The sequence below is a fragment of the Canis lupus genome, chromosome 4 (genome assembly GCF_048164855.1).
Source record: "Canis lupus baileyi chromosome 4, mCanLup2.hap1, whole genome shotgun sequence".
Classification (NCBI taxonomy): Eukaryota; Metazoa; Chordata; class Mammalia; order Carnivora; family Canidae; genus Canis; species Canis lupus.
This window is the reverse complement of record NC_132841.1, coordinates 10,572,191-10,600,190: the sequence shown is the minus strand read 5'-3', so window position 1 is coordinate 10,600,190 and position 28,000 is coordinate 10,572,191. Positions and strand designations below refer to the sequence as shown.

Here is a 28,000-nt window from a genome sequence, read left to right as displayed (position 1 = left end):
CCCTCCGCGCCGCCGGCGTCGGGCGGAAGGAGCGCGGGGGCCGGTCTCACGTGGTGGGGCCGCCCGGGAGCCCCGACCGGCCGCCGGCCCGCGCCCGCGCCCGCGCCCGCACCCGCCGTCCCCAGCCGGGCTGGCCGCCAGGTGAGCTGCTCACCCCGGGGCCTGCCTTCCGTCCGCGCCCGCCGCCGCTCTTCGGGGCGGGGCCTGCGGGGAGCGCCCTACCCGAGGGCGGCGTCCAGGTGAGCGCCCTCCCGGAGGCCGCCCCCGAGGTGGGCCCGGTCCCGCGCCGCCGCCCCTGCTCCCTAACCGGGGAGGACCCCCCAGCCTGTGATGGCAAGCGCCGGGGAGAGGCCCCAGGGCTCGCTCCTCCGGCGGCCCCTCGCGTCGCCCCTCGGTGCTCTCTCGCGTCCTGGTTACTTGGTTTCGTGCCGCTCGGCGCGGTTCTGATTGCGGCGGCCCTCGCCGGCCCTCGCGGCAGCGCTAACCGGGTTCTGCGTTCCGCGCTGGGCTTCCTAGTAGCCGGGGGACCTGGAGGGCGCCGAGAGCAGGACGTTCGTCGCCGTCGCGGGGGCGTCTGGGGCGCCTTCGTGACCAGTTGTGCAGACACTTCTCAAGTACTTTGTAGCTGGCACGACGACTTTCTGACGCTGACTTTAGAGGTCTGGGAAGTTGTGGAGTGGGTACCTCCTGGACGTTTTGGCAGAAGGGGAGCACTTCCAGCTCTTGGCCGCTCCTGTTGTGTGACCGAGTGGAGGAGGCTCTCCTGCATGTTGGCGTCCTTCAGGCGGCGTCGGCCTGTGGAGGAGAAGTTCTGAGGGTAGGTCTGTAAGGCTTCAGGCCCCACCGATGGAAGAAATGAAAGTGACCCAACCCTTGGTGTATAGCAGACTCTCTTGCTTTCGTAGTGCATCAGGACCGCGGGACGCAGTGTATGAGATTCATTGGTGTTGCCCAATTTTGCTTTTTATATACGATATTTCAACTTCAGTATTATGAAAAATTTTCACTTTTGAGGAACAGATTTTTGTTTTATATAACGAGAATGACTTAATATATTTCCCCTTTTTATTATGCCTTTTAGGAAACTCAAAGCTATGTTTACTTCAGGTTTTTAGAATTATAGCTGGTTGGTATGCTCGCTTTCCTTTATTCATAATTTTATTGTGCTCTGGTTTTTTTTTTTTTTTTTTTTTTTTTGATGCTGTGCCTGTCCCTAGGTTTCTATGTAAAGGAAATAAAGTTAGAGTGGGAAGTTACTGTTGCAGTTGAAATACCAGTATTTCTGTTGGGACTAGGTTTATACTGTATTTCTTTTTTTTTTTTTTTTAAATTTTTATTTATTTATGATAGTCATAGAGAGAGAGAGAGGGGCAGAGACACAGGCAGAGGGAGAAGCAGGCTCCATGCACCGGGAGTCCGACGTGGGATTCGATCCCGGGTCTTCAGGATCGCGCCCTGGGCCAAAGGCAGGCGCCAAACCGCTGCACCACCCAGGGATCCCTGTATTTCTTTTTTACTTAGTGAAACATTATTTTCTCCAAATACTGCTTATGTCTCTCAACTATTTGATGGAGCTTGTCTTAATACATAGTCTATTTCAGATGATTTGTGCAGTAATTTTCGGTCTGAAGCCACGTGTGAATCTTCTCTCACAGATCGTTTGAGCACTTTGGGTTTTGCCCGATTGTATTCCTATACAGTCACCTCTGAGGATGTGATGTTTGATCACAGGAGGGATACTTATACGTGTGTGTATAATTCTTCTACCTGCTTTTGTCTGAATTTCCCCCAGGAAATTCATGGGCTAAAGCATTTAAATTTTTTTAAAATTTCAATTCAATTAATATATATTGTATTATTAGTTTCAGAGATAAAATTTAGTCATTCGTCAGATAACACCTGGGTGTTATCTGCAATGTTTTCGAGTGCCCTCCTCAATGCCCATCATCCACTTACCCCATCCCTCCATCCACCTCCCCTCCAGCAACCCTCAGTTTGTTTCCTATAGTTAAGAGTCTCTTATGGTTGGCTTTCCTTTTTATTTTTGTCTTATTTTTTCCTTCCCTTCTCCTTTGTTCATCTGTTTTGTTTCTGAAATTACACGTGAGTGAAATCAGACGGTATGTCTTTCTCTGACTTAACTTGGAACCCTCTAGTTCCATGCATGTCATTGTAAATGGCAAGATTTCATTCTTTTTGATGGCTGAGTAATATTCTATTGTGTATATATACCACATCTTTATCCATTCATCTGTTGATGGACGTCTGGGCTCTTCCCATAGTTTGGCTACTGTGGACATTGTTGCTATAAACGTTAGGGTGCTTGTGCCCCTTTGAATCACTGTATCTTTTGGATAAATACCTAGTAATGCATTTGATGGGTTGTGCAGTAGCTCTATTTTTAATTTTTTAAGGAACCTCTGTACTGTTTTCCAAAGTGGCTGTACCAGCTTGCATTCCCACCAACAATATAAGAAGGTTTCCCTTTCTCTGCATCCTTGCCAACATATGCTGTTTCCTGAGTTCATTTTAGGCATTCTGACCAGTGCAAAGTGGTATCTCATTGTGGTTTTGATGTGTATTTCCCCGATTATGGGCTGCAACATTTTATGTATAGATTTATACCCAACAATTTTGTTGATGTATTTTAATTCACTAAAAATTTCTTTAAAGGAGTATATGTTATGTAGATAATAAGATACGTGGTGTTCTTATTTTGGTACTTATTGAGTTTGACCATAATATATATACTTTTTTCGTTTTAAATTATAGATAAAGTGTAGCAATGGCTGCTGTTTATTCTGGAATTTCCTTTAAGCTTAAAAGCAAGACAACTTCTTGGGAAGATAAACTAAAACTAGCTCACTTTGCTTGGATTTCCCACCAATGCGTTCTTCCAAATAAAGAGCAAGTAAGTTTAATGTGAAATTTACAGTTTTTATAACCGAAAAGAATGGTCACTTATATAAATTGTACATTGATATTTAGTTAAAATTTGAAAAGATTAAAGGAAAGGTTGGGGAAGGAAGCATCCTGGGTGGCGCAGCGGTTTGGCGCCTACCTTTGGCCCGGGGCGCGATTCTGGAGACCTGGGATCGAATCCCACGTCGGGCTCCCTGCATGGAGCCTGCTTCTCCCTCTGCCTGTGTCTCTGCCTCTCTGTCTCTCTCTGTGTAACTATCATGAATAAATAAATAAAATCTTTAAAAAAAAAAAAAAAATTCTGAGTCAAATATTTCGTTAACCAAGTTTTTCTGTTACAAAGTCTCAGTGTTTTATGTTTGGAAACATCTCTTCTGTTTCAAATCAAGTATATGCATCAGTGAACAAATTGGGAATTGAGTTATAGAAATTAGAATCTGAGTCTATGGGTAGCTCCATTTGTTTGTAAATCCAAGGTGATGCTCCATAAGCAACTGCTTGTTGGTGCTTTATTAAACATCTTTGGAATTTGATAAGTCGACAGGGAGGGAAGTAGAGAAGCCTTAGTATTTGTAGCAGGCTGTTCTAGAAATAGATTAGGAACCGAGAAAGGCTTTTTTCTTTGTTAACATTTTCAAGCTTATCTGGCAAAAATAAAAAAAATAAAAATAAAAAAAATAAAAGTACTATAGAACACTAGAGACCCCCGGATGTTGAGCTCATGAAATTGGATTAATGCTAGTATTAAAGGAGACAGCACAAAATGTGTCTGTCAAAGATGGATTACATCTATTAAAATGATGATGAGAGGTACAGTATGTAGAACACTCTTACATTCAGTGATTTCTAAACCTGGCTGCCCCTGAGATTTGTTTTAGCAGCTTGATAGTCAACTAACAAGTGCTATCCAGAATGAGATGAAAGGGGAAGTGGTGGTGGCAGTTTGATTAAGGTCTCACCTAGTCTTATGCTGAGATTCTTTTTTTTTTTTTTTTTTTTTTTCCCTTTGAGCATCTGTCTCTGTTCATACTGTTATTGACAGTTTTGGTATCGTGAAATGAGGCCTCACCACCTTTCCTCATGTGACGAATAAGGAAACATATCACAGTAATAGAAACTATGTCCGCCTCTCTTTTTCATAAAGCACTTTCACAGAAGACTGTCTCTGTCTTCTGATGAGTTAAGTAGACCTAGAGGTTTTACCAGTAACATGGGAAGCCAGGGCACAGAGCTCTGTCTTTGGACTCTGCATTTTTGCTTTTGTGCATACTTAATTTTGTGGCCATTTTGAGCAATTGTTGTTCTAACTTTTGAAATTTAGTATAACTTCAGAAAAGTTAGAAGAAACTGTTAAGAGTTTCATTGGAAACTTTTTATTGGCCCCAGATGATGACAAAATTTTTCTTTCATTTTATTGATTCTTTGATAATAAACATTTGAAGATACTGGAACATTTGTATAATATAATATTACCAAAGATAAGTTTTAAAGGACAGCTTTTTTCCCTGGCAGTTGGGTTTGGTTATGTATGAGATGTCCTTTTAAGCGTCCAGCATCTTTCTTCCTTAATAAAGAAATTCATTTGTTTTTAGAGCATATTTCTTCCAAATTCAGGTACTACTTGATTGGGCAAGACAGTCATTGATTGCATTTTATAAGAAAAAACTTGAACTGAAGGAAGATATTGTTGAAAGGCTTTGGATCTATATAGATAACATTCTACACAGCAAGAAACTGCAGGATCTCCTCAAGAATGGAAAGACAATTAACCTTCAGATTTCCCTGGTCAAGGTAATTCTCTGTTTACCTTGTTGTCCTGTGTGTGTGACATGCATCTCTGTTGATTTCCTGTTAATTATTGAAGATGCAGGACGTATCAAGGTGGAGGAAGAGAAGGAAATGATATTAGAATTATAGTGATGACTGGTATTTATTGAATGTGTATGGTAGGGGTGCCTGGGTGACTCAGTCGATTAAGTGTCTGCCTTTGGCTCAGGTCATGATCCTGGGGTCCTGGGATCAAGTCCTGCATTGGGCTCCCTGCTCAGTGGGGAGTCTGCTTCTCCCTCTATCCTTCTCCACCCACCCTGCTCATGATCTCTCTCTTACTCTCTCAAATAAATAACATCTTTACAAAAGAATGTATATGGTATGCTCTATGCTATATGAAGCACTTTATGTTGTTTAAACGCTGTGTGAAGCACTTTATGTTGTTTAATGTTCAAGGAAAGCTTAGAACTATTTCATAAAGTGGTTGTTGATTACCTTTTAATTGGAAATGTTGCCAGCAAATAATGCTACTTTGTGTTCCTTGCCCCCACCCCCACACTTTTCCATTAGTCTGGAGGAATATCAAAGGCCAAAATCTGAATAGGGATTTGCTCTTGAGTCAAAGTGATTTTGAAGTCTCAGATTAGAATTATGAACTTCATTATCAAAACCGAGTGTTCTGAAATACTGTGAGAATAGTTGGTGACAATAGAAAGCACTAATAATGGATACTTAATGTGTGCTGGGCTCAAAGAGGTTTAGTACTTTGTTAAAAGTCACTCAGCTAGTAATTTGAACATAGATCATTTGGCATAGCTAGGATTTGAACATAGATCTACCTGATTGCAAAGCCTGTGCTCTTAACCATCATTCTGCACTACCCACATGAGTGTGTAGGCCAAAAGAAAATCAGTAAAGGCTGATAATAAGAAAATTAAATAGTTGAGCTGTCTGATGGTTCATAGACTTTAGTGGTTCTTGAGTTTATGTTCTAAATTGTATGTTACTTTTTAAAATAATAGACTGGGCACCAAAGTGGGTTATTCTGATTTGTCCTTTGGGAGTATGGGGAAAAAAATCTTATGTTTTTAAATGTCGTATTTCAATTCGTATACGTTTTATATTTATGTTGAGATAGTAGTAGTATAGTATATACCCATGATTTGGAAAACAGATTATTTTTATTGGGTGCAAATGTGAAAAAAGTTTGGTAGATAAGTTGTATAATCAGAAATATTGACAGTCACTGTAGCAGTGCATTGGCATATAAGTATTTACATTTTTCAGTTTTTCCAGAGCCAGTAGTTACTTGAATGGAGACAATCACACCTGTGTCATTGGGCTGCTAGTGATTTAGCACTCAGGATAAATATGGTTCTTTGATGCTGTAGGGCTGGGAGCAAGCCACTCAGCCTATGAGTAAATTTTGGAATCTGCCTGGGCCTCATTAATTTCTGGTGTTTTTGAATTTTAGAATTTTGGAAGCAGAAGACACTGGTTTTTGCTGTATAATATGCAGTAATTGCTGACATTTGCTTTCCTCTTTCATTTTTTTAAAAAAAGATTTTATTTATTTATTCATGAGAGAAACAGAGAAGCAGAGATATAGGCAGAGGGAGAAGCAGGTTCCATGCAGGGAATCCGATGGGGACTCTATCCCGGGTCTCCAGGATCACACCCTGGACTGAAGGTGGCACTAAACTGCTGAGCCACCCAGGCTGCCCATGCTTTCCTCTTTCAAGAGTACCTTTTGCTTTGGTGTTTTAAATAGAAAAACAGTGTAATTAACTATAAAAATGTATTTTGGGACAAAGGATCATAGCCCAGGGCTACCATCCATCCACCTGTAGCATCTTAAGCTGAATTGCAGGTTTAGGATGTGAGCAAAAGTAATCTTTGCAGTTTAAGTCTTATAAAACCCCAGCTCTTTAAAAAGGGACAGCAGAATTACAAAGGCACTCATCCCTTTTCTGAAATCATGTTGGTAGGAGATGGATATGTGAAGGAGGTACTTTGCCTTCCTTTGGGACATTAAGCAAACATCAAGTTCATTTAGATGTGATGATCTGGGGATTTCTTTCTCGTCAAGATAAGGGCAAAGAGTGAGTTCATTGATTCTCTTGTGTTTTTCTTGTGTATGTGTAGGGTCAGTAATGAGTTTTCTTTCTCTCTTAATGCTCAGATCATAAATGAGAGAATAGCTGAATTCTCTCTTTTGGAATCCCAAAGAAGTATGTGTGCCGTGCTGAGCTGCTGCCAGGGCATCCTCTCAACGCCTGCCCTTGCTGTTATCTACACAGCTAGACAGGAGCTGATAGTGGTGTTGCTGAGCCAGCTGTGCTGGTTGGCCTGTAGACAGCCAGAAGGAGCCATGGTGGCCCAGTTATTTGAAGTCATTCACCTGGCACTTGGCCACTACCTCTCGATCCAGCAACAGCAAGTCAACCCAAGACGTGCCTTTGGGGAGATGACTGGGCACTTGCTCCAGCCCTGCCTGGTCCTGAGGCACTTACTTTCCGGGGGCATGTGGACACAGGCTGGTCAGGGCCAGCTGCGACAGGGGCTGAGCCGGGAGATAAGGAGTCAGATTGAGGCTTTACTTCAAGGTGGAGCTTTTCAGCCCGAGTTGCTCTCGTCCTACAAAGAGGAGCTCTTGGACCAGCAGCAAGGTGACACGAAGATAGGGACCATGAAGAATCTTTTAGCTCCCATGGACACTTTGATTGCTAGGCTGTTAGATGTTGGTTACTGTGAGCCATCCCTTCGTTCTGCTGTTATAGCCAACTCAGTGGCCTTGCTGTATAAGCTCTTTTTAGATTCTTATTTTAAGGAGGGGAACCAGCTTCTCTGCTTCCGGGTACTCTCCAGGCTGTTCGGCTGCTTGAGGATTTCACATCTGCAGGAGGAGCAGATAAAAGCCCTGGCCACGTCAGATTGGACTACAGAACTTCTGGTTGTAGAACAGCTGCTAAATTCAGTGGCCAGCAACAATATCTACAACATTGCTGCTGATAGGATCCGACACGAAGAGGCTCAGTTCCATTTTTACCGCCGTTTGGCTGAGCTGCTGATAAACCATTCTCAAGCATCTGTGCCGGCCTGGTTCCGCTGCCTCAAGGCTTTGATGTCTCTGAATCATTTGATTTTGGAGCCAGACCTGGATGACCTGTTGGCTTCAGCTTGGATCGATGCAGAAGTGACAGACTTTCGAACCAAAAAAGCACAGGAGGCGCTTCTTCATACTCTCTTCCAGACATATGTCAAACTCCGACAAGTGCCGCGGTTGTTTGAGGAGATTTTGGGGGTGATCTGTCGTCCAGCTGCTGAGGAGCTAAGGCAGCCTGTGCTGGCCTCGGGCCCCTCCAGGGTGCTCTGTGAGTGCCTCCTGGAGTTGCCTCCAGGTCAGATCTTGGACACATGGTCCCTCTTGTTGGAGAAGTTCCAGTCTTTGGTCTTGCCATATTTGCAGGGTGATGTCGACATGGCCTTGAAATCACTGTCCCTGAGCTCACTGCTGCACTGTATCATGTTCAATATGAGGAGCCTAGACAGCAGCACACCTCTGCCCATCATCAGACGGATGCAGTGCACAATGGAGAGGATGCTCCGAGAGCTTGTAAGGCCCCTGCTGGACCTTCTCCTGGACCTCCAGGTCCCAGAGCTTGAGCTCTGGCTGCAGAAGGTCAGTGACTCTGCACTCCTGCTCTCTTACACTTGGGCCCAGGTTGATGCCATGCTCAGTATAAACTGTCGCCAGTATCACTCTTTGTCTGTGGCTCTAACAGATGTTGCTACAGAGATCTCAAACCTCCCCTTGTTGCTCCCAGGTGTTGAAACACACCAATGGAAGAAGATAGAAAAGTTTACAGCTCAGTTTGACTCTCTTGGCAGGTATTGCTTAGAACAGCTCTACTTGCAGAAAATGAAAAGGACTTTAATGCAAACTAACTTCCAGTCTGAAGAAGCCCTCCGAACTTTGCGGTGTGATGCTGCCTACATTCTTGATTCTGGCAGAGAAAGCTTAAATCAAAGAACAAGAGCTTCCTGGGATGCCCAGGTTGGGACAGTGAGTGCACTCACATACCCTGTAGCTCACTGGCACTTGATTGTGTCAAATCTCACAATTTTGATATCCTATCTTTGTCCAGATGATGTGAGATCCCTGGCTAGCGTGCTGCTAAGAACTTTACCAATGAGTAAAGCCCAAGAAGTTTCAGCAGATGAAGAGCCAAGCATCACACTTGAAAAAATATCCAACTCTATCCTTCACAGCCCTCTCTTTCCAGAAATGCAATCCCTTCATTCTGCTTTCTTAATGTGCCTGACTGAAGGATGTACTAGCATCCTGTGTTCTGGGGCCCAGTGTGACCCAAGTCTTCTCAATCAACAGCTGCCCTGGCTTTTTGAAAAGGACCACATGATGGTGGCTCTTTGGGAAAACAGATTTGCAAAAGTTGGACCTGAAGGTGTAGAACCAAAAGGAGAAATTGCCCAAAACTTATTATCCTTGGTCAAGAGTGACTTCCCCATTCAGCTGGAGGGAGAACAATTAGAGAGCATCCTGGGACTTCTGGAAGTTATTTCTACTCTGCAGCTGGACAGCCTCTTGACTCCCTATCATGTGCATTATTTCCTTCTATTATTGTCCATGGCCATGATCAAGCTGGGGAGCTCTTGCTCCTCCTCACTGACCCTCAAGTTTTTGATGACTTGCTATCGGCTTCTTGGTTACCTGCAGAGAGGGAAAAGTGCTCGCTCAGTGCTCAAGATTATGTATGTTAGTGATATTTTTGAGATTATATTGACCTCGCTGTTCAAAGCCAGTAGTAGGTTGCCTGTTAACATGGATGACCCTTCTTGGTTGGAATTCCTCCAAGTGATAGGGGCGTTCTTAGAACAGCTAATGCAGATGCTTATCCAGATGAAGCTCAGCTTGGTACTTAATTTTGGGAAAATCTCTAGATTCCTCCACAAACTTTACACTGAAGCGATTGCAGGCAAACAGGTGGAAAATCAGAATTGTCGGGGCCAGCAGCTCATTCTGGTGTCTTTAACCAAGTTGTGCCAAGTCCTAGGGCCTTTTGTCAAAGAGCGGAAGCAGCACCACGAGGCCCCAGAAGCACTGTGTGAGCTGCTGCAGAAGGCTGTTCTCCACACAGGAGCTGTGCTGCAGCTCTGCTGGGCCCAGGGTGCCCAGGATCATCACCTTCCCTCCATCTTTATCTCATCAGCCAGCACACTCTTGGAGGCAGATGTAGGCCAGCACCCTAGGCACAGGACAGAGACTTCCCAAATGACAGATGAAATGACGTGCTCACATACTACCTTCTACCAGAGTGTTTACTCTCAACTACTGTCAGAGTTGCCGGCTTTTGCAGAAGACAGTCAGTGTTTTCAAGCAGCCATGCGGTTTTTAACTCTATTCTTTTTGACCCCAGAGCTACATCCCAAGAAGGATTCTGTTTTTACCTCCATGTTTCATTCTATGAGAAAAGTTCTTGCAGGTAAGATATTTTTGTGCTGCCCCCCCCCCCAACCCCTTGTTTGTGCTCTCTCTCTCACGCCCTCTCCATTTCAAATAAATAAATAAAACCTTTAAAGAAAAATCTGCCTTGTTCTATAAGAAACCTGTGCCAATTGCATTTCTTACTCAGCATCATGCTAGGTTTTTGGTAAAAGCTAGTAAGCCACTGGCAAGGTGAGTGGCTTACTACCTGCCCCCCGCCCCCGCCCCCAAGGGCTCCCACCTGCCCCCAAGCCCCTTTGGAAAAGGTATTCATTTTAGAAGGCACAGGCCGGCGGGCCAAGAGAAAATCCCCTCCTGTTCGCTCCCAGGAACTCGTTCCCAGTATTTGCATTCTCTGCAAGGATAAGCGGTGACCCTCACAGTTCTGCTGTTTACACAAATAGTAACCGTCTTGGTATATTGTTTGGCACTAGTTTTTCATTTATTTTGGAGATTGTTCTAGTTTATAGTTTTAAAGTCTTCTGCTCTTTTTTAGCTTATATCTGTCCTGGCCCAGGATGGTCAGCATGCATAATTTCATCCTTTTTAGTGGCCTTTTTTGTGTCTGATCTCTAGCTCCATCTTCAGCGATTAAGAAAGATCTAAAACCTGCCAACTTAAAAAATGCAACTGATTTAATACTTAGGGAACCTCATAAAATTCCTTGAGGGCCAGACTCGCACTGCCTAGGTCTCAGGGTGGTGCCTGGCCGTCATTAGGCTGTGAGTGCTAACAGGACAGAGGTTTAGCTGTTGTCTCAAGTCTTTTACTCTGATGTCATCCTTTTAGACCAGCCAAACCCAGCCAGTGTACAGAAGCATTCAGTATCTGCTGTCCCCTAGCTCAAAGGCCAACGAGCCAGATCTGTTCCTGTTTCAAGATAGCAGTGTTTCAAGTTGGTGCGGGTTTGTTTTCTTTTTGTTTTGGTTGTTCTTGAGGGGTTGAGGTTAATTAGAATAGTCCTTTGAGGTGAGATTGAGGAGTCTGTCAGCTAAACCTAGCCCCCAGGACACATGCCGACTTCTGTTTCCCAATGAAGAAGCTGTGACAGGCAGAGCCGCAGATGGGGCTGCAGGCGTGCTCAGATACAAAAGCGTAAAGTAGGGCCTTGTAGGAAGCAAAGCTGCCCGGGCTGTCCGGGCCAGCACCAGAACTGAAATGTTGAGGCCAGAATAACACGGCTGTTGTCTCCCTTTCAATAGCCTTTCTATCCCTGCCTTGATTGTGGATTGACTAAAAAGGCTTTGGTGTCACATGTTCTATCCTGTACTGTCAGTGACTCTTTTAGGGAATGGTTTTCACCTTAGTGGAGGCTAGAATTTAGTCTTTTATTAACACTAGTTATAGTCCTAAATGAGTGATCTAAATAGCAGCTGGTGGTCTGAAGCTCTGTCCTCTTCCTCTTTGTTAAACAGAATACTGTGTCTTCCTTTTTCCCTCTACTCCTCTTGACTTGAGGTGGCCTCTAGGGCCTAACTATGTGTCCCTGGACTTGAGGTGCCTCCAACTCCAGGGAAAGAGCCTTAGTTATGGCAGTTTCAGGGGGCCAAGGCCCCCCTGCCCCACTGCTCCTCAGATCATGGGCTGAGGTGCTGCTGTTGGGTCCAGGTCTCATATTCTTGAGCTACTAGACTTGTCTAGAAAAGGGACCAGGGTGAGAGGTCTGAAAGAAATGCCTACTGAGGAGGGTCCAAAGTTTTGAGTGGGGAGAGGGAGGGTTAAGGTGGCTATGAATAACCAAAGTGTGGCCCTCTGTGTTCTCAGGGGTTGTTTCAGGTAGATTGCAGCTCATGAAAGTGAGCATTTGTAAGGAATGCTTTCTTTTCTTTTCTTTTTTTTTTTTTAAGGAATGCTTTCTGACTGTAGAATAGGCTTTCTTAATTCAATCATAAAAAAACAGTACTTTGGGATCCCTGGGTGGCGCAGCAGTTTGGCGCCTGCCTTTGGCCCAGGGCGCGATCCTGGAGACCCAGGATCGAGTCCCATGTTGGGCTCCCTACATGGAGCCTGCTTCTCCCTCTGCCTGTGTCTCTGCCTCTCTCTCTCTCTCTCTTTCTCTCTGTGACTATCATATAAAAAAAAATTACTTTTACAAATATTTCATATATAGGGGGAACCACGTCCTACTCTAGAGATGAATACAGTGTTGATTTTGACCTAATCAAGTAAATAGACATTCATACAAATCGTACAAATCGCAAAACAGTGAAATGCTGTCAGGTTTACTAGAACTATGAGACTGTGGGTTGAGAGTGTGTGGAAAGCATTAGTAGGCAGTGGCCTTTGAGGGATAGGTCAAATGGGTGGACGTCATGGGGAGTGCTAATGTTGAGCCTTCCATGTGGCAGACATTCTGCAGTGCTCCTTTTATTTGCCAACCACAGGAGTTGGTGCTGTTATATGCATTTCACTGATGAGGGAATGGAAGCTCAGAGAACTCATGAGTCCAGGATCTTCTAGCTTGTGGGACACTTGGACCGAGGTCTTTATCTCTCAAAGCCTGTCGTCCCCTTCATCCCCAAAGCTAATTAGTGAGCAAAGACTGGGATGTTGGAAGGTATTCTGGCAACATGGAACAGTCTGCAGGCTGAAATGTGGCTGGGAAGGTAAGCTGGCATCAGATGAAAAGCCTTGAATACCCTGACTTTGGGCTCTAGAATGAAACCCTGGGCTAGAGCACCCTGGGGCCATTAGAAGATTTTCCTGCATCAAGTGAGTAACAGCTGGATGACTGCAGCAGGAGGGTCCCTGAAGTGTGGGGTTCTTTTAATGTCTTCAACATTCCTGTCTCTCCCAATGTACCACACCACACCTGTGTCCCTATTGGTGTTATAAAAGAATACAAGCATACCTCATTTTATTGGGCTTTTCTTTATTGAGCTTCACAGATACTACGCTTTTTTACAGTTTGAAGGTTTGTGGCAATCTTGCTCGAGCAGTCTGTTAGCACCATTTTTCCAGCAGGATTTGCTCACTTCGTGTCTCTGTCACATTTTGGTGAATCTTGCAATATCTCCGACTTTTTATTTATTACATTTATTACGATGATCAGTGGTCAGTGATTGCGACTCATTGAAAACTCAGATGGTTAATTTTTCAGCAAGAAAGTATTCTTATATTAAGGTATGTGCATTGATTTTTAAACATAACGCTATTGTACACTCAATAGAGCACAGCATAGTGTAAACATAGCTTTTATCTGCTCTGGATAACCCCCAAAATTTATTTGATTTACTTTATTGCAACATTTGCTTTATCACAGTGGTCTGGAACCAAACTTGTCCCATCTCTGAGGTACAGCTGAACAAGGAAAGTAGAAAAAAGTGTAGTGAAATTAGCAATCACTTGTGTCCAGTAGTCCAGTGTTAAGCACTGTTGACAGCTGCTGTCATCCTTCTGGCTCTCCCCTGTGCTGTGGATGCAGTCTACATAGGTCAGCTGTGTGCAGAACACTGTCACTCTGCAACAGGTGGCACACCTTTTTCGCACTATGAGTATTTCCATGCCTCTCAAATTGTGACTTTTAAGGGCTGGGGCCCTATTTGTCATGTGATTATTCTAGTATTTCGCCTGCCCCTTTCCTATCTTATTTTAGCAGTACTGGTTTCTTTTCCACACAGATCCTACAATTCCAGTTCAAGTAATTCAGGACATTGAACCTCATTTGGGAGCCTTGTTCACCCAGATGTTAGAAGTTGGGACAACAGAGGACTTCAGGATGGTGATGCAGTGTATTCTCCAAGGTTTAGATGTTAGTAACATGTGGAAAGCAGATCTGCAGGTGGGTACTCCTTTTTTCCCTTGGGTGGAAGGCACACAAATGATAGCTCAAATGGGAAAACTTATTTGAGATGCGATGTCATCCCTAAAGTTAAACACACAAAATCAAACCCCAGGGGATGTTTGTGGAGAAGCCTGGGGCTTTAGTGTAAGAGGAACTTATTTTTCAAAGGGCAACTTTTTCAAATTACAACTGTGTATACTTATTATGTGAAATACTAAGTATTGCATACTGATAGTGATATGTAAAAAAGCTAAATTCCACTCATCCTATGTGTTAGACATCTGCCATCATACTTCTTAAAAATTTTACTTGGTCACATAGCCCTGATCCTGTTTGAGAATCATTCTGATTAGCAATCTGCCCTGCAGTCCTTTGCACCTTAGGGTATTTGGTAGTTGCTAATAAAGCCCTGCATTTGCATTTGGCATTGCATATTTAGGAGAGCCTCTCTATGAAGTTTACTTGCTGGAATTTGGTCTGCTGAACAGCTCTGTGCTCTGGACTGGTCAGATGTCCCTGCTTGCACAGGAGGAAGAATGTCCCAGAGCCAAGTATCTTGGAGCCAGCAATGCAGCCCATGTATTCTGGTTCTGAGCTTTCTCTGCCTCATGAGTGGCTTCTTAAGTTGCAGTTATAATCAGCACAAAGGCTTGGGTTTTGATTTGGATGGGTGGAGAGCTGGAGAGGGTAATTGAGGTCACAGAGGGACAGCGGGGAGAAATCACATTTCTGTACATGAGGAAGAGGCCCAGGCTGGACCAGGGCCGCTGCTCTGCACCAGCCCCTCCTTGTTGCCTGTGACACTTGCCCTCCTTTCTCTGGAAGTTTTCATTGTGTGCATTTGTGGCACGATTTGGGACCCAGCTTTGAGAAGGCCTCACTGTAGGTTTCTGTTTAAACCAGTCAGAGAAGGTTTATGGAGGAGGCGAGACTGGAGCCTGAGCACTTAGAGCTGGAGAGGATTTGGATGGGGGGATGTTGCCATGGAGACAGGAGGAGGGTGTTATGTGCACAGCAGGGCAGAGGTTGTATAGGTGTGAGGTGGACAGCAAGGAAGACGCCAGTGTTCAGGCCCTTGGTGGGTACACATGTCTTACAGGTGGCTAAGAAAGTGAGCCCCCAGCTTAGGAGAGAGGGCAGGGCTGCCTAGTGGGAGGGAGTGTGTATAGGGCTGTGGCTACTCAGGGCCGGAGAGATGGAAAGTGAGAGCAAAGGGCCTAGGTGAGAATTGTATGGATTGTGGGGCTGCAGTGTTAGGGAGGAAGGGCTGATGGAAGGCTAAAATTGATGATGTAAAATGCCAACATAGGGTTGGACGTTTATTGACATAGACACTCAATAAAGTGAGTTGCCTTCCCACATAGTTCCCTGCTCATGGTTTAAAACCACCTGTAGTCATAGCACCTAATCTAGTTGTTTTACTTTGTCCATGTTTTCCCCGGCTCCTCCTTTTATCCATGAGCGTATGCAGTTCTTGCATGGGTAAGTTACAGCTTGTCGCCTCTTTCCACACTATCTTGACAAAATAAGATCCTGTAATTAGGTTGCTGTGCCCATTTGTGGCCGCCTTTTATTTCACCATCCTGATACATTTGCATGCTTGGTTTAGTGAGATGCTACTGAAATGGCCTCCACTTGGCCACAGTCCTCCTCATTTTATTCATTTATTTCCTGGCTGCTTGGTGATGGAATGGACCTCGCCTCATCCTCTATATTTAGCCCAAACCGGGTCTTGTCCGTGCCTCTGACCCTAGGGTTCTAGTGGGCTCTGCTCTCTCTCTCCAGCACCCGTGATCAGGTTTCTTCCCAAGATGGACTTCTTAAGAGAAAACTGGCTGTTTCTGTTAAGTTTTTGTCCCTTTTCTCTCAGGCCGTTTTGTCAGCTGTTACATTGACCAAGGTGCTCCTGAGCTCCCCACTCAGTGGAGAGAAAGCACGTCTGTTCTGGAGTGCATGCCCGCAGATAGTCACGGCTCTCACTGTGAGTACCCCTTCCTCTCCCTTCATCTCATCGCTCCTGTCCCTCTACAAACAAAAGGCTGCATTTTGGCTTCTGCCAGCTCTGGTTTTATGCAGAATATATTTCTGGGCACTATGTCCTGAAGACAGCAGCCAGTGGAATGCTTTTCTGTCAGTGTGTGTGCTGTGTGTGCATTTGTGTGTCTGCAAACATTGGTGTCTGCTCAAGACGTGGGGGAGAGGTGGAATGAGGGGATGTTGAGCAGCCCCAGGAAGCATTAGGTAGGCAGTAATAGAGGCATGCAGTCATAAGATGGGGCTCCTGTGGAAGTTCGTTTCAAGTAGATGAGATGAGAAGGAATTCTGGGGCTTTCTGTTGTCCCCACAAAAATTCTATGGTCAGTTTAGTGCATTTATTCATTTGTAGAGGGGTGTGTACATTTAAATCTATGATATAGTGAGGAAAAAATGGCTTTATAGAATGGGACAGTAATGTTGCAGATAGATCCCACCCAGTCATTAAATGTTGGCACCTGGTGAAGATAACGTGGCAGTCACATGACTTTGTTTCATTAGCACAAAAACATAGTTTTGATGGGAACCAGCTCTGTTTCTGCTCTCTAGAGAGTCTCCAGTCAGTATTCTTGCATTTGGGTTCAAAAGATCAGCATCTCTTTTACCATCAGTATCAGTCATAATTCTCTTGTGCTACCTGAGAGAATTGCCCTGGATTAGCAGATTCTCAGGGCAGGAGGATCTAGAGTAGGCTGAATGTTCCCTTCTGTTCTCTTTGATTGCTTTGTTGTTTTTCTGGGAATTTGTGTTAGTGGATGAATCTCCTCTTTACCTGGTGTGTGTAATGGGTGTCAGGAGGAAGAGTGCAGGGAGTAGGGCGGAGGAAGACACACTCGTATGGTGCGTGGTCAGTGTTGGTGGTGGTGCACAGTTGGGCTGTGTACTAGGCTAGAAACCATGCAGGTAAATCTAAAAGTAGATCTTACAGTATGAAGTCAGCACAGTTGGAGTCCCCAGGCAAAGGGAGCACTGTGAGAAGCCCCAGCAGGCCACACCAGGGCTGCTATTTACACCTGGCAACGTGAGGATGAGGGTCACAGTGAGTTCTCCCAGGTTATGTAGGTAAGACTTTGCACTGGCCCTCAAACTGAGCCTGTTCTTTTTATTCTCTAGAACAGTAAGTGAACGTCTTAACTAGAGCTAATTTTTAAGAAATACAACAAATGAACTTTAATTATAGATATGTACAACAAATTATCTTTTTGGGAAAATATAGTGTATGTCTGATGTGAAGTTTACTTGTTCTGAGAAATTGGGCAAATAAACTCTTGTGAGAAGTTATTTCTCTTTGTGGATGATGAGTCCAACAAAAAGCGTGGACCGAAATGGCCAAATCCACAGTAGGTTGCCCTCGGAGATTGAACATTGGGCTCCTTGTCTGTTCAAAGTGCTTTCTGACCACGTTAGTTCACTTTGACATTTTTACCTCTGTCACTTCAGATCTTATCTCTATTTCAGTTTTTGTATTCTTTCTTTAGAGAATCACCTTCATTTTCTTTCCTTTATGCCTTCTTTTTCTATAGCTGCAAAACCGAGAGGCTTGTCAAGAGCAGCCTGTGCTCCTGGCAGTGGTGGGGCCTATTTTGGACCTGCTGGCAGCACTGCTGCGACAGGGGGAGGAGACCATCAGCAATCCACACCATGTCAGCCTGGCTTTCAGTATCCTGCTCACAGTCCCTTTGGACCATCTGAAGCCGCCTGAGTATGGGCGCATCTTCTTGCGGGTGCACAATGTGCTCTTCTCCATCCTGCAGTGTCATCCGAAGGTGAGGAGGAGGAACAGGGCACAGGGCAGGATAATTTAACTTGCAGAACAGCGGCAGTAGAGCTTTACTGTTGGAGGATGGTAAGAACATCAATTTGCCAAGCAAACTTTTTGGTTCCAGTAATTTCCAGGGTCACAGTGGTTTCTTAAGCACAAAAATGTTTGATCTTCACATCAGGCTGTTTGAGTGAGTTTCATCTTTGTTGGGTCTGACACTTGATGGTGTTTGTATACTAGCTATTTAAGGAAGCTCGTTACATTTATTCTCTTTTTACAGACCCCACATTTAAATCTCACTCACTTGCTTTGATCTCTTCATGGGTTTATAACTCAGATGGGTGTAGGGAGCAAGACTTCCCAAGTTCCAGTTGTGTAGTACTCTGCCTTTGAAATTAAACTCAGTAGGAATAAATGTTCCATAGGAAAGATTCCAGTTCAGCCACCATCTATTGAACATTTGCTGTGTGTCTCATTTCACCCTTACAGCAAGTCTGTAGAATAGATGGTAGTCCATTTTATTGACAAAGAAACTGAAGCTCAGAGCTGCTAAGTGATTTGACCTAGCCGAAGCTAAATTTTATATTCAGGACTGTTAATTCTTTGGCCTGGGTTCATTCCACTGCACCACTGCTGTACATGTGACATGTAGAAACTCATAAATAAGATGTATACACATATACACAGACACATTCAACTATTTTTAAGTGTTTTCGTGTTCTCAAGTTAGAGACCTGACAGCAGCACAGTTTTGAAAAAATTTACTGTCTCGTAAACTAAAGCACTCATGATGTTGGGCCTTACTCCAGTGCTTTTGGCCCTGCCTATCTTTTGAGGATTTTTTTTTTTTTAATTTTTATTTTGTTAAAGATTTATTTATTTATTCATGAGAGACACAGAGAGAGACAGGCAGAGACATAGGCAGAGGGAGAAGCAGGCTTCATGTAGGGAGCCCAATGTGGGACTTGATCCTGGGTCTCCAGGATCAGGCCCCGGGCCGAAGGCGGCGCTTAAACCTCTGAGCCACCCGGGCTGCCCCAGGATCTTTGTTTTAAATCTCTCTGCTGACTGTTAGATTTTTATGTGACCATACAAATAAATTCAATACGTATCAATTATAAGCTGAAATTGCCCATCTTGCAAAAGATGCAGGATTCCATGCAGTTGATGAAAAGTAATAATAGAAAGCTGTGGGAATCTCCTGCAGAACCATTGACAAATGACCATTTAGCAGAATTAGACCATTTAATGAAAGAAAATTGACAGGGATAATGACATGGTATTGAAGTAAAGAATGATGTGACTAATAATAATAGTTCCCACTCACTATCTCCCACATGGGTTGGGGGCTCCATGTGGTGTGTGATCACACTGTTGGCCATGTGCATAGTTGAGTTGATAAAAGCACCAGGCTAGAATCTGCTTAGGTAAATCTAAAAGGGATAGCATGAGGTCAGCTAAGCCAGGGTACCCAGCACAATGATCAGCAGCTGGTGCCATATTAAGCCAGGGTGTGAATTCAAATAATTTGGCTCTGGATTTGTGTGCTTTTAATCAGTATGCTAGCAGAGGTTTACAAAAGGTCATTGGGAAATTTGATGAAGCTGTGGAATACTTTTGCAAAAATGACCTCTTTCTGAGCATGCTGTGGATGTCAGTAATTTGATGTAAAGAATGGGATGTTAATGCTAGCAAGAATTTGTTTGGATAAATTGTACCAAAGAAAAAATGTCAACACGTGATTTAGTCTTTGTTCATTCTAAGAATTCTGAGAAAAGAGCACAACTGTCCAGTAATTTTTTAAAGCACTGTTGGACGTATTTTGTGTCTGTATTGTCCAGCACAGTAACCACAGGCCACGTGTGTCTTGAGCACTTGAAATGTGGTCTAGGAGCCATATGACTAGGAACTGAATTTTAATTAATTTAAGTTTAAGTAGCCTCATGTAGCTCATGGCTGCTTTATTGGATAGTGTGTTGTTTGGGTTATGACCTAAAGGTGATTGAATATAAAAGAAGCATGTTTTAGAATTTTCATATAGGGCAGCCCGGTGGCTCAATGGTTTAGCACCACCTTCAGCCCAGGGCCTGATCCTGGAGACCCAGGATCAAGTCCCACGTTGGCCTCCCTGCATGGAGCCTGCTTCTCCCTCTGCCTGTGTCTCTGCCTCTCTCTCTGTGTCTCTCATGAATAAACAAATAAAATCTTAAAAACAATTTTTTTCATATAATTTTTTGAGATAAAAATCTTAGCCTGTTCATCAGTAAAAAAATGAGAAGTTTGGGTCCTTCTTTTAAGTGGATTTGCTTTATATAACCTCTTTCTAATGCATTATACTCGAATATATTGTCTATTGTTTGTTCTATTATTTATTTCTGCCCATTTCCAGAATGTATGAGTAACAGCTTACAGTATAGATTAAGCAAAATCTAAACTCAGATCACTCACTTAGATTCCTAAAGTTAGAAGCCCTATCCGAAACCATTAAAACAAATGTTAAAGAGTCAAGTAGGGTGGGTGAGTGGTTCCCTGGAAAGTTCAGGCAAAAAAGAAGTTGCCAATGCTGTTTTGAGCATCTTGATAGATATGGGGTTAAGAAGGAAATAAACATGAGCTCTTTTAAAGTAGAACTTGAAATAAATAATTACATGTTTTTATATTCTTTTGCTTCTTATTACAGGTAATGCTGAAAGCCATTCCTTCTTTCTTGAACTGTTTTAATAGATTGCTGTTTTCGGTTATGCATGAAGGGAGGCAGAAAGACAAAGGTAATTCAAAGTAATAGTATCAGATACATGATTTCAAATGTATTTATCTTGTGATGTCTCTGGCCTCATATGTTACTGAAAATAAAACCACCCAGTTGAGCTTAAGTAAGAAATGTTCAGATCACTCAATGAATGCCCAAAACAATTTTTTAAAAAATTTCAGACTGCCCCCCCCTTTTTTTGCTATGTCCAAAACAATGAGTACATTTATGATCTCCTAATTGAAATAGTTCTTTTCCTGGAAAAAAGGGAAAAAAAGAAAGGAAGAAAGAAAAAGAGAGAGAGAAAGAAAAGAAAAAGAAAGAAGGAAAGAAAGAAAAAGAAAGAAAGAAAAGAAAGAAAAGAAAAGAAAAGAAAAGAATCTAGATTCAGGAAATATTTACTCTTATGTAGAGGGGATATAAAGTGACTGCAATTCCATTCTTGCCCTGAAGGAGTTCCTAGTTTGGTGGGGAAGTTAAAAAAGAATGAGCAAAAAAAAAAAAATAAAATAAAATAAAATAAAATAAAAAAGAATGAGCAGTTATAGAGCTATTGCATTTTACAAAAGGGATGAGGTCTGGCAAGTCATCATTTCAGCCTTATTTTGGCAAGGTTGTATTTGTTTACAATGAAGTGAACTGCCATATGGTGATGGCATAAATTACAGTACAGTTTGTTTTCAGCCTTGAAGGTTGTTGATTCTTGCTAAATTTCTAGTTTGGGGGAGATTCTCATTTAAAAATTTGCGTATAAATTGAGGCAGTCTATATTATGCTTTTTCAAATTTACAGAGTGTGGTACCTGATGGGATGCTCTGGGACCAACAAGGTGGATTTTATAACTCAACTTGAAGGGTGTCTGGGAAGAACCTGTGACAGCAGTTCTAGACTAATCAGAAGTGCAGGAGTGCTACTCAATTTCTCCCCTTCCTGTGTGAATCACTTTAATGGGTTCAGACTTGTAGATTTAAGCTACTTAAACCATACTTTTTTTTTTTTTTTTTTTTTGAGAAAAAAGAAAAGGTATAGTTAACACTGGGCTATAATTCCCAAATTATTCTGCCTCATTTTGAGATTAGGTCAGTGGCAGTGAGATCTTTTGCTTTCTCCCAGGCCTAGTGCAGAGCAATGTAATACTGGTGTCAGTGTCAAATTGTGAATATGTTTAGGAGAAGGGTAGGGAAACGGGTTCCATCTCCCAAGCTGTCCTTGGTCATTTGGTGGTGGCTAACTGTGGCACTGTGTTGAGGCCCTTAAGGTCATGATCATGTTTGAGCTCAGCAAGAAGAATCCTTGTTTTTACTAGTGATGTCTTCCTTGACAGGAAATGGGAAATGGCAGTGTGGTGGAGGCCCTGGTTCAGCCCTTGCTGAGCAGTAGGGGAACAGAGCCCTCATCACACTGCCACAGGAGTGTCCAGCGTGTATTTGTGAGTCCTTTGTCATTTGTTCTGAGGGAGTGCAGGGGTGTGTTTCACAAGTGTGACACTGCTGTGTCCATGTGGTGCAGCTCAGGTGCCTCCCATCTGCCAAGACTCAGTTCTCTGATGTGTTCATAGCTTAACTAAGTGGAGTTTTAACTATTTACTCTTTTCTTATTGGTATCTAATGCACTTTTTAAATCTTTTAAAATTTAAAAAAATTATTTATTTATTATTTTTAAAGATTTTATGTATTTATTTGAGAGAGAGCACAAGCAGGGGGAGTGGCAGGCAGAGGGAGAAGGAGAAGCAGGCTCCCCTCTGAGCAGGGAGCCTGATGTGGGGCTTGATCCCAGGACCCCAAGGCATGACCTGATCCAAAGGCAGACACTAAACCGACTGAGCCACTCAGGTGCCCCACTGCACTCTTTTTAAAAAAGATTTTGTTTATTTATTTGAGAGAGACAGCACAAGCCAGGGGTGAGGAGAGGGAGATGGAGAAGCAGACCCCCCACTGAGCAGGGAGCCTGACACGGGGCTTGATCCAGGACTCTGAGATCATGACCCAAGCTGAAGGCAGAAGCTTAACCAACTGCCCTCTAGGCACCCCTATTAGTGTACTCTTAATAACCACACATTGTGTGGCTGAAATGCCAGGTATTCACTGAGCTGCACATGTGTGCTGAGCATTCTGAAAAGAGGAAAGAAATGGTACATAATAGATATTCAAGTGCTTCACTAAAGTTCTTGCCTGTTGAAATGTCCAGTGAATGCTAGAAGTTTACATAACTTCATAAAATTACATTGTGTCTAGAAAAATGGTCTATATGTAACATGTTTATATGTATATTCAGGGTTTTTAAAAAAGACATTGTGCATCTAAAACTGAAGTTTATTGAGTCATAAAATATGTGTAACAAACTGCATCTGTTTAAAGTGTACAATTGTGAATGAGTTTTGATAGGTAAATTCATTCAGGAAACTGTCTCCACAATCAAAATACACAACATTCGCATCATCCCGACAAGAGTCCTCTTACAGCTATTCTTGTTCTGGCCCCATTCCCAGCCAACCACTGATCTGCTTTTTTTCAATATAGATTTGTTTGCAGTTTGTAGAATTTTACAGAAATGGGTATATTTCTTTATGCTGTGTGAAAGCTGGGAAAGGTACTCTGGCCTGTGCTGGGGTTTCCCACTTTGCTCTGTTGTGTATGCCTAAGGGAGCGGGTATGACTAGGGCCTCAGGGACGTTGTAGGCTATTAGAATCCTTGAGAGGAGTTTGTTAAGAAGGGCCTGGGTGGTCCTGTCACCTTAAGGTGGAGAACTAGGAAATCAGAAGTCAATCTGGGAAGACAGGAAGATATCTAATAGTGATGGCTGAGTCTTATATCTATCTGCCTATACAATTTCTGAAACATAGAAGGCAAAGGCATAATTAGGCCGTCTCATCTTTAAAATCCTATGATGTAAAAAACCATGTTTTTTAAAGATAATTTTCCAATTTAAATCTTCCTTATAGATCTCCACCTCTTTTTAAAATACAATAGCAATAGTAGACTTCATCCTAAAAATTTTGATTATTCTAGACTCCTGAAAAACCCCATGTACTCTTGAGTATTTTAAGTGGTCTTTCCTTTGTAATATAGATAAATATTTGGATATACTATCTCTCCCTCATTCTGTCTGTGAAATAAGCCAGTTAACAAGTCTAGAATAAAGGGAAGACTTGAATAATTTTCAGCTGTATTAAATGTATGAAATTAGAAGGGACTAATTACTTTGGAAACACTCTGCTTCCATAGGAGGCACAGATGATCTGTCGGTGGTCCTCGAGTGTGCCCGTCTGGTGCAAAGGATGTACAGCCACATCGCAGCTCGGGCCGAAGAGTTCACAGTGTTTTCTCCCTTTATGGTGGCCCACTATGTCACCGAGGTGCAGAAGGTAAACCAAGCTCACTCATTCGCTCTCACTCTCGCTCTCACCAAGTGCTTTCATTTGTCATCCTTTGTGGCAGGTCTTCTCAACCATAGTGGCGGGTGATGTTTTGAGCTTGATGGTCCCAAACCATGTGTTGTAGCAGGCTGTCCTGCCCATCTGAATGGTTCAGCAGTAGCCCTGCGGGGTCCCCGGGATGACTGATTGAAGCTAGCAATGCCTAGAACCTGGAAGGTGGTCCATGACCACTGGTTCTCCCTTCTTGCTGCAGCACAAGCTGCAGGGTCTGTTCTGGTCAGTCTCTTGAGTAATGAGTGAGATAAAATGCTTTCCAGGTTCAAGAACAGGAGCTCTCCTAGGGCTAGGGTTAACAGTGACCAGGGAGAAGGGTCTTGGGACCCCCCAACAGCAGGAGTTCAAAAGTTTATCCTCTTGGAATGCATCGTGCATTTGAGTCAGCTGCTCTCAAATGCTCAAAGTAGATGCACAGTGGAGATAATGGCAGATTCGTTCAGCTCCTTTAAACAAAAATACTTTTGTCCTATTTAATCTGACATTTTGACTTAATATATTTTTTGGATAATTAATTCAATGTCAGCAGTGGTCTCACTTTGGAATGTCAGCATGTTATATCTAAAATTCCACAAGACCCTCCGTGACCCAAGCAGTGAAGCTCACTACAAGACTTAGTACCTTACTTTGTTTAAATTGAATGTCAGAGGCTTCGAGTACAGTGTGTTTCTGTGCATATCTACTTTTGCAGGTATAGATAATACATCTGTGTTGTTTATATTGCTCTCTGTAGAATAGCCCCCCTTTGTAAGTCTTGTAAGAATAATGTTAAAACCACTGGTAAACTTGTTACATAAGAGATTTTCCTCAAGGGAGATGGGGCTGAATGAGCTTTCTCAGAAAATCTGGTGTTACATCCGTTTTTATTCTGACCCTGTTTCATGATGAATCTATAACATTAAATACTTTTCAGACACGGTGGCCCTGCTCGCCTTAGCCAGTGGAGATGCCTGCCATGTGGGTGGGCACTTGGCTCGGTTTGAAATGGGATGGGGGTTGGGGGGGTGCCCTGCAAGATGCAGCCCAGCCCTGTGGGTACGCACTGGGTCTTCACCAGGCATGGTGTGTGGAGGATTGGTGGCAACATGCAAGGACCCCTAAGTCAGCGTTCACTGAGAGATGGGCTTCGTGTTTGGTTTCCTTGGAATTGCTTAGCCTTTTTATAGAATCTTGATATTTTCCAGGCACTGAAGTTATTGATATGTAAGCCTTTACTGAAGGAAAAGCCGGCATTATTTTCTGATTCAGTGAAAAATAAAGTGAGAGATAGTAATATCACTTAACTAAGGTCCAAGAAGGGAGATGATAATTTGAACCCTTAAGTCACTAATTATTATTCTGAGATTTACTTTATGAAAGTCTCTGGTTTCCAGGCCTCATTATTCATGTCTAATTTATGCTTCTCAGTTATTTATTTTTAATCTTGAAAGCCAAAGGCCTTGGGAATTATCTAAGGCTGTAGCATCCCAGAATTCATTGGCAAGAGTCTATGGTTTATCTTTCATTTGTTTTTTGACTCAGTAATGAAGAAAATATTCCATATGTATTAGAGGCTTCTGCTGAAAACTGGAAATCTTTCTAGACCAGAAAGACATTTGTAATTTTAATTAAATGCTAGATAGCAAGTACAGCTAAATGAACCTCCTTTGCATTCCCCCCATAGTCTTGTGGAGTGGGTGTGGGTGAAGGTCTGGTGGTGAGCTGGTGAGACCGTGTCAGGCAGGATACACAGTGACTCCTACAGACCTTGTATCCTCCATACAGTAATGTGTCACTGTGGGGATGTGCTAGGGAAATCTGGTCACTTGTCTCTTTCATCCATAGATCAGATTTACATCAGTCTATGTTGACAGTCTAGGGTAAATAGTTTGTACTGCCTATTCTGTGTAAGGTCCTTTTTTTTTTTTTTTTTTTTTTTTTTTTAAAGTAAGGTTCTTTTAGGCTACTGAGAGATCTTTTCATTCATAGGTCAATGATGTTCAGTGATGTCATAGAAACTGACACCCCCCCCCCCCCCCCATTTTATAAACAAGTTGATGGAAAGAGAAAGATACACAGTGGTTTTACAGGCCGGCTGCTGCCTGTCTCCCTGTGACCCAGCAGAGCTGCATGCTTGGCACCATCCTTTGACTAAGAAGTCTCAGCATGAGGGGATGGGGGAGCGTGTGGGCCCTGGCCTCCAACTGGTGGGCTTCAGCTCTCAGTTCTGTCACTGGGACAGTTACTTCACCTACTGCCTTTGGAATTAGAAATACCTGTTCAGTGAGTGCTGATTAGACAAATTAATAAGCAGTCGACTTATAGGATCCTCACCCAGCCAATAAGATTCAGGACTTCTTTTGTTTTTTTGTTTTATTTTTCCTTCCTTCTCTGATGCCTTCTGCTGAAGTCACAGACAGTTCTATCTCCAGTCCTTGACTGTTCTTATCAACTATAAACAGTAAATTTTAAGATGATTGTCAGAAATTTTTTGAGCTGTCATGTGAAAATGACCATAACTTTGAACAACAGCATCTTGGTAACAGAAAACAAACGGCCTCTAGGTATGTGCCTTCTAGTGGTTGCTTTGGTGAATCAGACTTCTAGTGAATACCATATATCCTTGCCAGAAGCTAGCTACATGTTTGTAGAGGGGCTTTAACTCTTTTAGGCCAACAAGACATTAAGGAAGAATTTACCAAATCCGAGGCCAGTCTGCCGGAACATTCCAGTTGCTTTTTGGTTTCAACTCCTGGGATATTCAGACGGTTTAGTACCAGGTTCAGCTGAAACCTGAATGGTTGTGGCAGGTGTGAGTAGAGCCTGCTCTCTCAGCCTTTTTGTCTAGGCAGTAGTCTGAATCTCTCATCTGAAAGTTTGTGCACAATATCCAGTATAGTTGGAGCCAGCCTGACCGTTCTTCCTGCTGTGCCCCAGATTGTAGCTAACCCAGAAGTTCAGGGAAGAAAGACATCTGAAGGCTCAAGAACCAATACAGCCATCCTGTGGCAGTTAGAAATTCAGGTCCTCTTGAGCGATTGTTAGAAATAAAAAGATGTATGAAGTGTAACCATAAATCACAGCTGATTTGTTTGGATATGATGTGATCTGGCTACTAATATAGGCCTATGAATGATCCATTTGCAGAGTAGGAGCCTGCCAGCACACCTTGCTATGGGAGAAGGTGGGGTCAGTCCCATAGAGAACGTTACTGTCGTTGTGCCACATTAGTGTGACTTCCAGTGCGATTCGTCATGGCAAAGAATTTGGCATAATGTGCAGGTGGCTCTCATAAGATTTGTAAGTTTAAAGATTCCAGTGTTTAAATGCCCCTGATAGGCATCATTTACTGAGTAGCAAAACTACTCTGTAATTTTGTGAGGCTTTATTCCAGGCTTTTGTTACTTGAGTTGCCTTTTATTTATCTAAGACACAAATCTTTAAGATAGGAGTATTTATTTATATGCAAAATTATAATGTAAAAGAAATATCTTTTCTCAAATTGGGGGCTGAAGTTGAAACTCGTCCGGTCCTCTGAGGGCATGGTCTGTGTTTGCTCTTATGGTGGGCGTTTCCTCCTTTTGCAGGTCACCTTGTACCCCACGGTGAAGGGCCTTCTACAGGAAGGCATTTACCTCATCCTGGACCTCTGCATTGAGCCAGATGTCCAGTTCCTGCGGGTCTCCCTGCAGCCGGGGGTGAGAGACATCTTTAAGGAGCTGTATAATGATTATGTGAAATACCACAAGGCGAAACATGAAGGAGAGAAAAGATACACAGCCTGAGGCCTCGTTCTGGAAGTGCTGCTGATGTTACTGTGGAGTGGCTTTGGCCCCCTGTTCTGGAAGAGTTGGAGAGGGAAAGAATTCAGGTGTTCTAATTTCTGTTGTTGAGATATGTGGAAAACACTTTTGAGTTTATGTAATATATATACTATATTTTACAGCCCTGTTTTCCACACTGAATATTTTTTAACAGATCTTTTTATGCAGTATGTATTGCAATAGAATTCTGATCACTGACCTTGGAATAAGGTGAATTTAATAAAAAATTACTGAACCTC

The 28,000-nt window shown here is 43.1% G+C and overlaps 1 protein-coding gene across 6 annotated transcripts; it reads left to right on the top strand.

Moving 5' to 3' along the window:
• Positions 1 to 19: 19 nt before the first annotated feature.
• URB2 (URB2 ribosome biogenesis homolog) lies at positions 20 to 28,000 on the top strand. Of its 6 annotated transcripts, none has more exons than XM_072823118.1 (11): positions 20 to 141; positions 2,773 to 2,911; positions 4,537 to 4,713; positions 6,875 to 10,196; positions 12,583 to 12,804; positions 13,819 to 13,979; positions 15,853 to 15,963; positions 17,540 to 17,782; positions 20,459 to 20,546; positions 23,753 to 23,892; positions 27,525 to 28,000. In XM_072823118.1, exons 2-11 carry the CDS (start codon positions 2,786 to 2,788, stop codon positions 27,720 to 27,722), a joined length of 4,788 nt encoding a protein of 1,595 aa, XP_072679219.1. In that variant the 5' UTR covers positions 20 to 141; positions 2,773 to 2,785; the 3' UTR covers positions 27,723 to 28,000. The 6 variants fall into 6 exon arrangements, with proteins under 6 accessions (XP_072679219.1, XP_072679223.1, XP_072679218.1 ...); XM_072823117.1 differs by having other exon boundaries at positions 100 to 239; XM_072823119.1 differs by lacking the exon at positions 20 to 141 and adding an exon at positions 310 to 817.